A 15,432-nucleotide genomic window follows, 5' to 3' on the forward strand; every position below is an offset into this window, starting at 1 on the left:
CCTCCTTCATTAGTTTATCACATGGTATTAGTCAGACAAAAATGCCCCAATTATCCAGCCGCTGAGAGTATTTCGCTGACAGGCTCAGCCGCTGCAGTTTGTTTCAGTGAAAACAAGCATTTGGTCAGAAGCAGGACGCCTGGAACTGCTGTACGGTTGTAAGTATTTTTTTTATTTAGGAACTTAAAGGATGTTATTCATCATGAATGTTTTTAAACTTGGTTTTATGAATCATTGGAAACAACCCAGTAAAGCTTCTAGTTGTTATGATTACTCAATTTCTTTTTTTTTTTTTTTTCCTTTCCAGCACAAACGTGCATAAATTTGCTCGTTTGCAGCATGTTTCAGTAGGACTCGCCCATTTCGGCGGGGTAAAAAGGACATGGTGAAATCACTCTGCCTGGCTCTGCTCACCTTTGCTCCCCTGCTGTGGTTTCTGAGGGAATCTGATGGGATGCCGGACCCCACTCGCCGGGACCTGCTGATGCGCGAGGAGGTGTCCAGGCAGACGGGAGGCCTGTTGACGCTCACGCCGGCAGAGCAGAAGCTGGATGCTTACCTGCATCGGTTGAAGGAGCGGGAGATGGCAGCTACACCGTTTCCTCCTGCTTTACACTTCTTCAAGGCTAAGCCTTTCATTGAGAGGAGCTCAATCTACAAACTGCTGCAGAAGATGCCGAAAGGTGAAACACGTTCACCAAACAGTTGGTTAACTCACCCATCAGAAATCCTCATTAACAATTTAAACCAAATGTTGCTAGTAGAGTAAAAGATTTGCAATTTCAGCCTTTCCTTTAAAGAGTCTTTTTTTCCCTTACAATTTTGACTAGATTCTAGTTTAGAGAGTATCAAAGTATTGGAATATGGTTGGTCGTCTGACTAGCGGGTTGTTTGTCTTTTTGTCTTGTTTTTATTATCAGTATCCTACAAAAAGTCAAGTGATGAGCCAGCTTTAGTAGTTTTTAGGGAAGGCAATAATCCACTCATATACGAGCGAAAGTTACCATACATTTTAGAACTTTGAAGAGAATCAGGCCCACAGCACCAGAGAACCTCCACTCTACCTTAAAGTAGACATGAGTTGCCTTTGTTTCTAATGGAAGTATTAAATGTGCTATTTAGTTTTCACTCAAAAAAAAATAAAATAAAATGCTATATGCATTCTCACTCGAAGTCAAATTGTAAAATTGACCTAATTTATTTTTACTCTTAACAATGATACAGGTGTTTCTATGCTTTCTTTATCTGCAATTTTTTCTCTACTTTTATCACCCTGCTATAAAGAAAGATGCATCCTGCACAAAGACGGCAGCAAACATTTTTCCAAAAGCCCCAGTGTATATAGGCTGTTTGTAGATGCAGATAAATTATCTTTATCTTGGTCATCATGTTTAACTTGGCACCATTCCTGTGTGTTCGGAGCTTCCTTCTTTGATCGTTCAGTTTAACGGTTGCCTATAAGGAAGAGGTGAGAGTACCAAAGCTTGTTTGATTTTGGAGAAGGATGATTCTCCATCATTTAGTTCTTCCTGATCTACGTAAATATAAGTTTCCTTCAGATTAGAATCACCTGTGATATTTCAGAAACAGCTTTTTTGTGTGCAACAGTTGTTTTTCCTATGAGTTTCTGACTTTTCAGCCTTTTGTTTCTGAAAAAATAGGCTTCCTGTGCTGTTTAAAAATGGGGAAGATAAAACCTGAAACCTTTTCTAATGTCTTAAAGTACCATCATTACTCATCCACCCAATGAATCCAGCCCCTCCATTGTCCATCAATCCCCCATCTCTCTGTACATCCTACTGTCCTTCATCCATCAGCCCATACACTAACTATCCATCGGTCCATGCTTATCCTAATTTGTCCAGCCATCTGTTGGTTAATTAAATTCTATTCAGTTTATTTATATAGCGCCAACTCACAACACATGTCACCTTAAGGCACTTTACAGTTAGCCAGATCATACAGTCAAATTGATTCAAATTTTTCTAAGGAAAACCAGTTGATTGCATCGACTCATTGACTTGAAGGCAATCCCTCACACTAAGCATCCTTATAGCGACAGTGGAGAGGAAAAACTCCCTTTTAGCAGGAAGAAACCTCCAGCAGAACCAGGCTCAGAGTGAGCGGCCATCTGCCGAGGCCGACTGGGGTTCAAGGAGACAGAAGCAGAGACACAAAAAGCAGCTGTAAAAGGCGGCCCCGTCCAGGAAACACACAGCCAGGCAGACGAGCTCTGAGCCAGCTCCCATGCCAGAGGATGAAGAGAGCACATCCAGCCAGTTACAGTTAGAGAAACAGGGCTATATTATAAACAAAGGTGTTGATGGCAGCAGTACAGCTGATATTCTCTTCAGGATGGAGTCACAGCCAGACAGGAACAGACCAGATGAAGCTACTATGAGAAAGAGCAGAGAGAGCAGAACGTTAGAGATTGAACTAACAGATTCTGCAGAGTGGGAGAAAGAATGATGAAAAAGAGGTCCCTATGTCCTCCAGCAGTTTAAGCCTATAGCAGCATAACTATAGAGATAGCTCAGGATAACCTGAGCCACTCTAACTATAAGCTTTGTCAAAAAGGAAAGTTTAAAGCCTAACCTTAAAAGTAGACAGGGTGTCTGCCTCATGGACTAAAACTGGGCCACAGGAGAGCAGCCCGATAACTAAAAGATCTGCCTCCCATTACACTTTTAGAAAGTCAAGAACCACCAGTAAACCTGCAGATTGAGAGCGAAGTGCTCTGTGAGGATTATGTCTATCTTTGTTCCTTCTTACCAAACCTGAAGTCAAAATGCAATATGGCTCCAACATGTTTAAAATTTTAGAATTGATTTTCATTTATATGAAATCCAAAGAAAAACATGGTCATTAGCTTACACTGCTAGTGGTTAGCTTAGCACTGGTTCTCTCCAGAGCAAACCTTTTAGAACGGAACCATTTTGCAAGAGTTTCAGTTACTAAATCTGAAGTTTGAGGGACTAAAAACCCTGTATATATTGGATGTATTGGGGGAAAAAGGAAACGAAGAATGGCATAAATCAAAAGCAATGTGTTTTTTGAATATAATTAGGACACTGAAGTTTATAAAAATTGGCCAAGTAGTTGTGTCGTATGAGTCCTTGTCATTTGCAGCTGTTTGCTCTGCCCACAGGCGCGGCGCTCCACATCCACAGCTCATCTCTGGTCAGCGCCGAATGGCTGGTAAAAAATGTCACCTACAGACCTCACTGCTACATCTGCTTCACGTGGGACAACTCGGTCCGTTTCCTGTTCTCCAATCGACAGCCCTTCCCTCGATGGGACTGCTTCTACTGGCAGCTGCTGGAGTCGCTACGGGCCAGGATAGAGGACAATGCAGCATTTGACAACAGGTAAGTAGAGAATAAAGCTTATTCATGTTTAAACATGAGCTGAAATATTCAACCTCTGGTGTTTTTTAGTTTAATCCAGCACCTCACACTGTTTACTGAGGATCCAGATGGTGAATATCCAAACCAAGATGTTGTGTGGGAGAAGTTTGAGAAGGCCTTCATTGCTACTGCAGGGTTAGTCGCACACGCTCCTATTCTGAGGGACTACATCTACCAGGGCTTAGAGGAGCTTCACAAAGACAACGTCATGTATCTGGAGCTGAGGAGTGGCCTATCAAGGGTTGGTTTTCTTTCTAGAAGATCTATTGTAGTTTATTTTATTTGATTTTTTATACATTTCATCTGTAAAATCTCCTTTCTTGTCCTGATTGCAGATGTATGAGCTTGATGGAACCATTCATGACAAGATTTGGACTCTGAAGATGTTCCAGGAAGTCACATCAAAGTTCAAACAAAATCATCCAGATTTTTTCGGAGCCCGCATCATAATTTCTGTCCACAGGTAAAATATTGTTCAGATATAAAGATATAATCTGGCTATATTGAAAGGATTCACTGTTGAAGCAAATACCAGGGGTGCTTTTGAACAATTTCAACACCAAAAAACATACTTCAGTTAAAGTGGAAGCGGCGTGCATCCATTCCCTCACTTTATTGTTACGGCTTATTATATTCAACTAAAATTGAATTCATCATCTCATGGTTGAAGCAGAAATAGCTGCTCAAAGATGGCTATGAAAGAAGAAAAGCCTTTTACTGTGCAGTTTCTAAAGTCTTTGAGACAGTTTGATTTAAGGAGCCAACTAAGATATGTAATAAAATACTTCAAAGCACATATCTTATTGAATATGGGACAGGCTGACTTTATTTTATATGTAATAGATTTTACTAAGCCACTTAATCGGAAACAGACCATATCTGTTAAATGGTTGCCAAACAGTTAATGGTTTCTAGGTTGATGCATTGGATTGATTGTCTGAGTTTTCTATGAAGTTTAAATTACATAAGTTAAAGTTTCCTTTCTGTAGGGGCTGGTCATCTAAACTAGCCCACTCCACTATGGTTATATCATTTTCGGAGCAGATGTTGTCTCAGTTGTACATGCCTCCTATTTTAGATGACACTTCGACAACTTCCTTGGAAACCTATAAAGATTAAACAATATAAAATGCTGGAAAACAAAATTTACTTAAAGAAGAAAAGATGAAATCATTGCCTTTGCTCTTAATAGACTTTCTTTGGTTCTAAAGTCTCTCGCTGAGAATTTGGATTTATGTACCCAAATTGTTGGTTCATTCATGTTTTTATTGCTGTTGTACTTTTTCCTCCCATACCGTGGAACACACACTGGTCTGAAAATCATTTACCAAAGCTGCTCACGTTGTTCCACTGTAGCCTTCCATCCGAGATCCTGGTTTAGCTTTTAGAGCTCCACCTGGACAAACACATCTCCCACTTTAATGTTCGCAGGTCCCTGATGATCAGGCTATATAATGATGAGTAATTCATTTGATTTTAGTTTTAAACAATCATTAATAAAGGCATTTTCTTTAAAAATAAAACTCTTATCGATCAGTATCCTATTATTTTGAAATGTACAGCCTCGGATTCATGCTTCCACCTTTTTTATTAGACAGAAGCTACATGCTCAGTATTGAGGACCATGACTGTTGTTACAGTCTGGTCAGGTCCACGTTAGCAGATGGTTTGTGCCAAATGGTTGCAATAGTTCATGTCAGGAATAAGTTGGTTTGGAAAAGACTCAAACATCACCAACAGCACAGGGAAACGGGGACCAGCAGCGTTTAGCAAAGCTAAGCTAATGTGCTCATTAGCACCAAGGGGGAAAGCAACAAACCTGTGGATCATTACAAATGAGTATAAAAAGTCATAATTTTTAAAATATTTTTTTTCAGTTTATTGCTCTCCAAATGCTAAAAATGTTTATTTATTTATTTATTTTTTTTAAGTTTCATAATTAACGCATCGTATTTTAGTTTGAATAAATCTATTTTTTTCCGTTGTTTTGATTTAAGGTTGAATTTAAAGATAATGGACTCTGGAACTTCATGCACTCTTTTGCTCCCTGTAAGACGCAGCATCAATTATGTCTGATTTCTAATGGTGCTGCGCAGCACTTGCTGATTGCATGCCTTAAAGGTGCCTTTCTGCTCACATGAAACTAGGCCCACTGGGCCTTCTGGCCCTGTGGGGACCCCACTTGGTGATGGTGGGCCCTCAGATCCCGGGACTTTCATCCAGAGCCGCCTTGGGCATGAACAACCTCTAGTGGAGCCAATGGGCTTGCTGCCGCAGTCCCTTCGGATCTATGGCCTCCAGGTTCGGGCCCCTTTGGGGTTTGGCCCCTCGAGCTTTAGACTCCAGGTGCTCTTGTCTGCCCTTCTCTGGTGACTGCAGCCATCCTTATGTGTGCCCTCCTTGTGTCCCAGTGATACGGATGCCTCTTGATAATAGGGCTCACGTTGCCTCTTTTTCTGTCCCGGGCCCTGTAGGGCTGGTCTGTGGCCCCCAACACCTGCTATTAAGCAGACTTTCCTTCTCAAGAAGCTTTGTGTATCCTTTATATGCAAACATGCTCATGCATTTGGTTTCAGGTGTTCACGGATACAAACTAATCCTAAATACCAAGCTGCGACTACAGATATTTACCACCCTGAATAATATGGTGTAATCATCTTAGGTTCTGATAGAAATTATACCCGCTTTTACTTTGGTTGTCTGTCATCTTCTTTTTGCTGTAATACTCTCTGTTTTCTGTTCCTCTTGTCTCATAAATTTCTTATACAAGTATAATGCAGAACCTTATGGCAATAGTCATACTGGTTTACTTGTGAAAGCAAAGCTGTTTGGCTACCAGCTAGCTCTGGGACACTGCAAAAAATTTAAATCTAAATAAGTAATTTTTTCTTGCAATAAGTGCATTTTCTCTTGAATTGAGGAGGTAAGTGAGACAGGTTGCCAATAAAACAACAAAATTTACACTTATAATAAGAAAAAACAATTGAATTGTGTTATTTCAAGTGGATATTATCTAATTATCTTACTTTAAGAGTAAAAATCCTCATTCCATTGGCAAGCTATCTCATTTACCTACTCAAATTAAGGGGAAATAAGACATTTTGACTTATTTTTAGATCATTTTTGCAGTGGACATCAATTCCCAGAGCTATATTGGTTAAACAGGATGCACACACAACAACAAAAAAATAGGAACAAAGGGATAATGTATCACATACTGCACGGATATTAAGGTTTGTATAACATTCTATATATGTTTGAAATGGCCAAACAAGAAACAAACTATGAAGTCATGGTGCCAGATGCATGTTGGGGGTCTAAAATGCTGTTATCTTGAGCAGATTCAGATAAGTTCACCAGCTTGAGGTGTAAAGTGCTATTTCTCATTTGTGCCTGCTATTTAAAATATTTGTGCTAGGGGTTTGTTATTAAACCCATGGTTTCAACAGCATTTGTTGTTCTCTTCAGGGCTCTGGGCGTATCAGAGGTCAAAGCTGCCGTGACGGAAGCCATACAGCTGAAAAAGGACTTCCCAGATGTTGTAGCAGGATTTGACTTGGTAAGACCAGTTTAAACCTGTGTGCGCTCCTAGACGGACCAGTGTTTAACAACTCCACCTTCACCTGTTGGTATGGGTTGCAGGTTGGCAGGGAGAACAGTGGAAGGACTCTTTGGTACTTCAGAGAAGCCCTTTCCTTGCCAGCTGAACTGGGGGCATCACTGCCGTACTTCTTTCATGCAGGAGAAACAGGTCAGTGTTTCTTAATATAAATTATTTAAGGGTTAATTTATCAATGATTGTGTGCGATCTAAAGGTGTAGGTAAGCAAAAGATATTTTAGATTGATGCACACAGCCAAGCCAAGTACTTCCAGCTAGCTTATCCATCCAAGATGGATGGCATTATAGATGCACTGGCTGTGATTTCTCAGTTTTAAGGAAAATTTCACAGGACTATATTGTTCCTTAAGGAGCGTTCACATCAAGCTTTTAGCTAGCAATGCATACAGGTGTACATTGTACCCTTTACAAAAAAAAGACAAATTGTTCCTATTGTTTTTCGGCTGTACAGCTTTGGCGCGCTCTAATTTTTCCCTGGAAACTTTGCTCAAATGTTCAAAATTTCACAAGCAGCAGATGCTTGAGTTGAAAAAATGTAACTTTTGCTGCTCGATGCGCCATATAAACCAATCAGAGAAGCTGAACTTGGAGCTGGCAGGGAGACAAACACCGCTGCTGATGCAGATTGCTATGATCACTCCATGGAAACTGTTCATTAATGCCTAAATTAACTTAAGATGTTGAAACCGTCCAACAAAATATGTTCGCTTTTATTATTGTGGTGCCTGCAGTTTTGTACCATATACTGGAACAACGCTAACATCTACTTCCAGTAGTGGAAAAAACCTGCCTGAGGCAGCTCCTGCTGGATTCCCAGTGACAGCGCATCATCGCTATGTGGGGTCTGCTCACCTCCGACAGCAAAATAATATTTTAAGGCAGCATCGTAATCTTGAAAAACTGAATACAAAGTTTTCAGGTGGTGTTTCTCGCATAAAATTATATTAAAACTACTTTTTACCCACTTAACACAGCAAATACTGCAAAGCCGCTCTCTGCCATTGAACACAGGAGCAGCAGAAGCATCTGGATACGCTTTACATCAAAGATGCTCTTTAGGCGCGTCTGACCTTTATGTGTACAAGCATCAAAATGAAGCCGCAGAAGCATTTTTTATGTTTAATTTGCGATGTGAACGTAGCATTACACTTTCTGATTGTTTGAATTAACCTATGAAACATAATATTGTACCTAAAATTATCTCATGTCTTCCTTATCAAATTTCCACCTCTAGTCAAACACACATCCCATAATCAGGAGAAAAGTAGTGCTTGAACAAAGACAAAAAGTTAGCTGCATTCTACCTCAAAATGCAGGAAATAACATTTCAGAGAGTCTAAATTTCAAAAATTTCCTGGCCCCCGCTACGCCTCCCAAAATGTAAATATGCAATGCCCCGAGGCGTACGTACACCCTATGAAATATTCCTAGAGAAAAGCTTGGTGCACTTTAAACATGGCTGGAGTAAAGACCAGTGATTTATGTTATCCCAATGTAGAGGCACGTTCAGGAGCAAAGCGCTGCAAAAACACTGTAAAGGTGTTATTCCTAGTGATGCGGTCGTTGCGATGAGGCTAATTGAAGTAAAAAGTGGGAGTGAACATAGCCTGAGGTGGATGGCAAGCTATATACGTTAGAGTTTGTTAATCTGAAATCCTCTGTTTTTCTATCACATCAACCAACCAGATACTTGAATTTTATGTTTTAGGATGAAGTAAGGCTTTTTTTCCCCTCAACTTTGTTCCTTAAGGCACACTGGTCTGCATATTCTGGATGTTTCCCAGCTTTCCCATACCTAGACTTGGAGACTATCTTTCCAAATTTGACATTAAATATAAAATCACCCCCATAATCCTGAGGCCGGAGCTTTATTCTCCAAACCTGTTGAAAACTGTCTTTATAAACCCGGATCTATCTTCATTGGGAGCTTATATATTTATAAAGTAAACAGCGGCTCTGTCAGTTGTCCCATTTACCAATAGAAATCTGCCCTCTCTCTTTATGTACTAATGTTTAAGCAGAAGTGACAACTAACAAAGTACAAATACTTTATTTAAGAAGAAATTCTTGCCATCTATACTTTATACTTTACTTTTTGCTGTTTTGTTTTCTGTGGCATCTTATGCTTGTACTTTTTAGCTCCCTGTTTTTAATGTTTTTATCTGCCTGTACAGTGTCCTTGGGTGTTGTGATAAGGCGCTTTCAAATAAAATGTATTATTATTATTATTATTACTGGAGTAACAATTTTTTAGGTAACTTTTTCTCTCCCTTACATTTTTCTGCAATTATCTCTACATTCTACTCCTTGCATTTTAAAAATAGACTCGTTAGTTTTATTTCTTTTGAGCAAATTTTCGTTCTGTCCTGTTGGTATTTAAAAGGATAAAAACCATCAAATAATTTGTTTTTTGTGGTTGGACATACCAAAATAAATCCTTTTTAGAGAGGATGCAAAGTTATAAAATAAGGAAATTAAGTATAAGGTAATCATCATCCAAAATTGTAGAAAAATGTTCCTATAATATGGTGCAGTAAGAAGTTTAAAGCTTCTGTTCTTCACATTGTTTTCTGCAGTACTTTTATACTTTAACTAATTTTAAAAATGATACTTTTACACTTTTACTTGAGTAAAAAGCTTAATTTGATACTCTAACTTCTAAAACTTTTGACACCTTTGCATTTTAGTAAAGTTAATTTGACTATGTAGTAAAATGGCATCATCCGTTTTCCTACCTGAATCATGTGAGGAGTAAACTTTATAAGCCCAAGACGTGTTTAATTTGTTACTCATAACCAATAAAAAAATGTAGTAGTGTAGTGTCCGCCTGTATCAGAGGCAGAGACGGTCAACTAAAGGATGGTACCAGATGATTGAGTAAAATGGAAGGGGAAAATTAAGGTGAAGAAATTAGATAAAAATAACAACGCCAAACTGTGCAGCATTTTGAAGTATGCCGAGACTGAAACTCAAAAGCTCTGTTGTTTTGTTAGATGTAACAAGATCCTCGGGGAACAAGAGGATTAAAATGCAGAAAGCAAAAGTATTTTTAAAAAGTATTGTAAATAAGCAGTTCAGGCTACTGCATGTTTACTTAAATACATGCTTTGAAGACATAGAATTTTCTAGTAATAATAATACAAGCCTTGAGGCTGGCTTAATTGAGACTTTCTAATACAGTGAAGTTAATTAGTAATGGGAATGTTCTGCACATTTCCAGGAGACAGACCAGTTTAGTAACGTAAGATTGTCTCGGTTCCAGCGGCTGCATAGAGGAAGGTCTTCTTGATGTATCCCATGGCCTTCATGGGATCCAGAAACTCTTTACTATCCTATTTGTATGTAATTTGGAATCTCGCTCAATAGAGTAATCCGAAGCGCACATCCATTCGTCATCGTAAAGCTTTCCGTATGTCAGACAAAGCGGTGCGCGCCTTGGCCACGCTGGTGGTGTAAACCAGGAGGATTGCAATTCTTCTTCTATTGTAGGTCAGCAAGGTTTGATCTGTGGCTCTCCTCAGAACATCGGCAGCGTCTCCATCAAAATGCAGCTTGGTGATGATCACCTATTGCTCCAGGTCGTCTTTTACTGTATTTTATTTATTGTGATGATTGACATATTGAGGGAAATTCATGGTGGTGAGAGCTGGTTGACATGAAATATTCAGAAAATCTGTATCTATAAGATTTAAAATGAGTATTAAAACTTTTGGCTTCGTCAAATCATTTTGAAATAGTTTCCAAATCTTTATTTTTAAACTGCAGTATGAAGGTACCACCATTTTTACACAGATTGAATGAATATACATTAAAATGTACAGTTCTGTTTATCCATATTTAGTTCTTAAAAAACCAGCACCTATGTTGCACAAACTAACTTTGACCATAATTTAAATAATGTATTAATCCCATTCATTGATTCAGCCTTACTTCTCTTGATTAACAGCTACATTTAGCACATTTATGGGTTGATCTGTTGGTCAATGGTTAAAATATTGGCTTAGAATGGAAGCTGTATTTCAGCTCAGCACTGCCGGCATAAATTATGAAGTGTCTGAGAGGGATTATGTAATCTGGCTTTAATTTCCCACCTCACTCTTTGTTGTTAGTTTCCCCATCAGGCTTCTATTTGATAAATTCCTAAGTTCTACTGGATAAAAAGGGAAAATTTTTGTTGAATTTACTAATCAGTCAAGCTACATAGTTTAACCAAAGTATGTTGACGGATTTTGTTTGTGTCTAGATGATGAAGGAACAGACGTAGATCAAAATCTCCTAGATGCTCTGCTCTTCAACACCAGCCGCATTGGGCACGGCTACGCTCTGGCCCACCATCCTCTGGCCAAAGAGATTTCTAGAAAAAGCAACGTCGCCGTGGAGCTTTGCCCCATTTCTAACCAGGTATTCTATCAAAGCTGATCTCTGAGCAGGACATGGACCTGTTCTCATGTTTCTGATGTTCATCAGGTGTTGAAGCTGGTCTCGGACCTGAGGAACCACCCTGCAGCCATGCTGATGTCTGAAGGCCACCCGATGGTGATCAGCTCAGACGACCCCTCCATGTTCGGAACCACTGGGCTCTCTTTTGACTTTTACGAAGCCTTTGTGGGGATCGGAGGGCTGAAGGCAAATCTGGGCACGCTGAAAGAGCTGGTCGTCAACTCCATCAGGTCAGATCAAGTGATTGAACACGCCAGAACAAGTCAAACTGTTTATTTCCAGAAAAATGTACATTTAGAAGAAAAGCATTGTATTGTCAGTTGTTGTGGTAGATATGTTTCTCTTCCTGTGTGGAAAATTCACCTTTTGAGGTCTGTTTTCTGATATCTTTCAGCCTTATGCAAAGCATTGGGCTGCAAGATATCTAAAAATACACAAGCTGTGATGGTTAAACTTTACTTTTGGGTTCATAGAGACTATAGGCCACAGTGAGTAGTCAACTCTGCAACATTCCTGTAATTCTAAATAATCCAACTTATGACCATCTATTACCATAGAGATGAAGGGTGTGACCTGAGGAGCTGCTCTGTGTGCATAAACTAAAGTATCTACATGAGTTAAATCTCCAATAATCAGCTGCTCCTTTGCAAAGTCCATGATTGGTACATTTAGAGCCGTTTCCTCTGTTTGCAGGTACAGCTCGCTGCCCAATGAGCTTAAGGACAGAGCTTTTACCATGTGGCAAACCAAATGGGACAGCTTCATCTCTGCTAACTCCTGACTGCCCCATTACACCTAATCCTGTTTGACTTGAACTATGAATGAGGAAGGATGCTGTCGCCGTGGACCTCCTGGATGAAGCTCCACTTGTTTTTGCGTTTACAGTACAAGTTTCTCTGAAAGACTGTGCAGTTTTTGTGCCGTAATGTTGACCACATGTTGCAGCTTCCATCGCTGACCACTGCACTGCTGAAGAACCAGTTTGAGATTCAAGCCTCGCATTGAGATTTCCAGACACCTCTTTGTTTCTCTGTTCTGGATCTGCCCCCCCTGTTCACAAATAAATCTTTAAGTTCCCCTCCAACAAACAAGCTTCTGTTGCATATTTAAGAAGTTATTGTTTTTACCTGTTTGAAGTCCCAGAACATGTGCAGTTTCTTCTGCTCTGCCATTCTACACTGATACAGTCCAGGTAAAGCTCCTAAACCAGGATCCAGCAGACAGTCTGTGCTGTCGTATTTGTGGGATTTGAACCCACCGATGTGCAGTGTCCCATCAGTGTGGTAATGGCAATGCTGGGACAGGAAAAACAAATTATCCACCATCAACAAACGTCCTGCTGAAAGCTTCTACACCAGGGGTGTCAAACTGGTTCCAGAACGGGCCGTGTGGCTGCAGGTTTTCTTTCCAACCAAGCAATAGCATCAGACTCCAATCTAAACAAGACTTGATGAGATGACTGGAGTCTGATGCTATTGCTTGGATGGAAAGAAAACCTGCAGCCACACGGCCCTTTCTGGAACCGGTTTGACACCTGTGCTCTACACATTACCTGTGGGGTGAAGAAGTGGCATCCATGTAAGATGGGGATGAAGCCAGGAACTGGGCCCCGATCCACACACTGATCAGGCAGGAGGTCATTAATCAGCTGCAAAAACAAACCTTGTCACCCAGTGCAGACTGCTGTGATCTCCACAGAACAAAAGGTTATGGCTGCTTAATGAATATAGAGAATTTTTACATTAATTTATTAAATTTGAAAAAAGTATTGCACCACATTTGGGTTCTTGCATCCCAACGTAAAAAGCTTTAGTTTCTGACTTACAGCTCCATAACCAAGCAGGTCGCTCATTGGTTCCAGCATAGGATACACATTATCCAGGTACCACTGGAAGGGCTTACACTTCAGCTTCTCTCTCAGCTTCTTCCTCTCAGAAACATCTCCGATGTCTATCCCATGATTCTGTTCAATGAGATCACATGAGGCTGTTTGCTTGATGGTTAAGAGTTAGCAGCCTTTCATAAAACCTAATTGAGTTATTTTTGATGATAAAAGATTGAACTCATGTTAGTAATAATCTGATGCATCTTACGCCAATGGGGAGGTTCCAGGCCACTTCCACGTTGTATTTGTAGTCGTCCAGCCACACCTCCGCCACCCGCAAGGCGTTGCGCCTCACGAAGGAGCTCAGATCTCGGGCATAAGGCTTATGAAAGCGTTCAATGTGAGCGATCCTTGAGCAGGGGATTATCTCTATGCTGCCTCCACACAGCCATACCTGCAAAACACAAACTCACTTTAAAGAAGGCTTCCAAGCAGGTTGATATGTTTTATTTTTTTTTTGAACTCCTGAGAGGGAATGCCTATTAAAGAGCAAGAGCCTATTTCTCCTGGTGCACGCTCTGTTTAAAAGTTGCAGTTTGCATCACTCATACAAGCTTACTTTCCAAAAGAAGATTTGAAATTTTTCCTCCATGTCTCACTCGCCAGCAGTAACTGAAAATGTGGAGGAGCACGTAGGATGGCCTTACGTAAACATATCACCAGAATGATTGACCATTAGGAGGACCCCTTATTTTGATGATCCACCCAGAAAAAGAACACCCTCCACTCTACCTTCGAAACCCCACAGAAAAACAATTCACTGCATTTCTTTTTAAAGTCTCACCCGGATGCCGAGCTCTACATTTTCACCTCCGTATATTTTCATCCCACCGTCGAGGCTCCCGATCTCGCCAAAGAACTTGCGTTCAGCCACCAGTATTCCCATGACAGATGGGCTCCTAGTTTGTACATAGGAAAACAGACTATCAACAACAGCAAGTCAATAAATCCTTCTGTTGGCAGGAGTAAATATCCAATGGCTGATAAAAATGATAAAAAGTCTTAATACTCATGCATTATGTTCAAGTCTTCCTCCTTAAGTCCTCAAAAGTAGAAGGATAAGACTAGAGACTAGAGTAAACATTACATAACAGTTTTTTGTTAGTTCACCTAACAAGGCAGGCACTTTAAAATAGTCTGAATATTCTTATCAAAGGAAAGGATTTCCGTCAGCATTGAACAATCAGTTACGTTTTAGAACGAAATAAGTCAACAGGGATGTAGCTAAATGGCGGGCCTCAGGTGGCCATGGCCACCCTAGGAGGTTTTTTGCCTCAATGCTGATCTAATTCACCACCTCTGGAACTAGCAGTTCCCCAAAGGGTGGCAGCACTGATGCTTTTAGTGTAATACTACGTTTGATAATTTCACAGTAAACACAGAAAGATCCCAGCATGAAGGTGCCGCATTGCCTGAGTATCAACCCTGCACAATTTTCAAGAATATAAGGTGTCTCAGGGAAATTTACTCGAATCAACTACCGTCTTTATAACAAATGTAGAACGGGGGAAGTGACGTATGCCATAAAGCTGTCTGCTTCCATTTTTAAACTTTTAAAGTCTCATCTTTTCCCTCTAGTGTTTAATACTCAAAGGGGTGATAGTTGATATGTTTTGTTTCTTTTTTTTCTGTATTGTTTTTACTAATATATATAAGTAAAGTCAGATTTCTTTTTTAGCTAGAATGAGTCATAGTATGACCTCAATTATCTCCTAAAATGACATGGTATAATATGACCTTAAACATAGGCTAAATCGTGTTAAAGTATATCTCCTCAAAAATAGGCTAAATCGAGTCATAGTATAGTATGACCTCAAAATTAGGCTAAATCGAGTCATAGTATAGTATGACCTCAAAAACAAGCTAAATCGAGTCATAGGATAGTATGACCTCAAAAATAGGCTAAATCGAGTCGTAGTATAGCATGACCTCAAAAACACGCTAAATCGAGTCATACTATAAAATGAACAAAAAAATTGGATACAAGTCATAGTATAGTATGACCTCAAAAACATGCTAAATTGAGTCATAGTATAGTATGACCTCATAAATTGGCTAAAACGAGTCATAACATAGGATC

General features: G+C 39.9%; 2 protein-coding genes across 3 annotated transcripts; one reads left to right on the forward strand and one right to left on the reverse strand.

The window, feature by feature from the left end:
• The first annotated feature begins 16 nt into the window (after positions 1-16).
• On the forward strand, positions 17-12,555 carry ada2b (adenosine deaminase 2b). 2 transcript variants are annotated; one of them, XM_038275524.1, is made up of 11 exons: positions 17-158; positions 308-683; positions 3,149-3,368; positions 3,438-3,648; positions 3,743-3,870; positions 6,876-6,966; positions 7,050-7,158; positions 11,271-11,428; positions 11,495-11,697; positions 12,161-12,285; positions 12,320-12,555. In XM_038275524.1, the coding sequence occupies exons 2-10, from the start codon at positions 383-385 to the stop codon at positions 12,246-12,248; spliced, it is 1,509 nt and encodes a 502-aa protein (XP_038131452.1). In that variant the 5' UTR covers positions 17-158; positions 308-382; the 3' UTR covers positions 12,249-12,285; positions 12,320-12,555. The 2 variants fall into 2 exon arrangements, with proteins under 2 accessions (XP_038131452.1, XP_038131451.1); XM_038275523.1 differs by having other exon boundaries at positions 12,161-12,555.
• On the reverse strand, positions 11,900-14,251 carry LOC119776894 (probable polypeptide N-acetylgalactosaminyltransferase 8). The gene is made up of 6 exons (XM_038275526.1): positions 14,137-14,251; positions 13,561-13,746; positions 13,293-13,430; positions 13,020-13,115; positions 12,595-12,762; positions 11,900-12,517 (listed from the first exon to the last, which is right to left on the reverse strand). Exons 1-6 carry the CDS (start codon positions 14,236-14,238, stop codon positions 12,347-12,349), a joined length of 861 nt encoding a protein of 286 aa, XP_038131454.1. The 5' UTR covers positions 14,239-14,251; the 3' UTR covers positions 11,900-12,346.
• Positions 14,252-15,432: the final 1,181 nt, after the last annotated feature.

Source organism: Cyprinodon tularosa, unplaced genomic scaffold (genome assembly GCF_016077235.1).
Source record: "Cyprinodon tularosa strain WSP-4 unplaced genomic scaffold, ASM1607723v1 ctg965, whole genome shotgun sequence".
Lineage (NCBI taxonomy): Eukaryota > Metazoa > Chordata > Actinopteri > Cyprinodontiformes > Cyprinodontidae > Cyprinodon > Cyprinodon tularosa.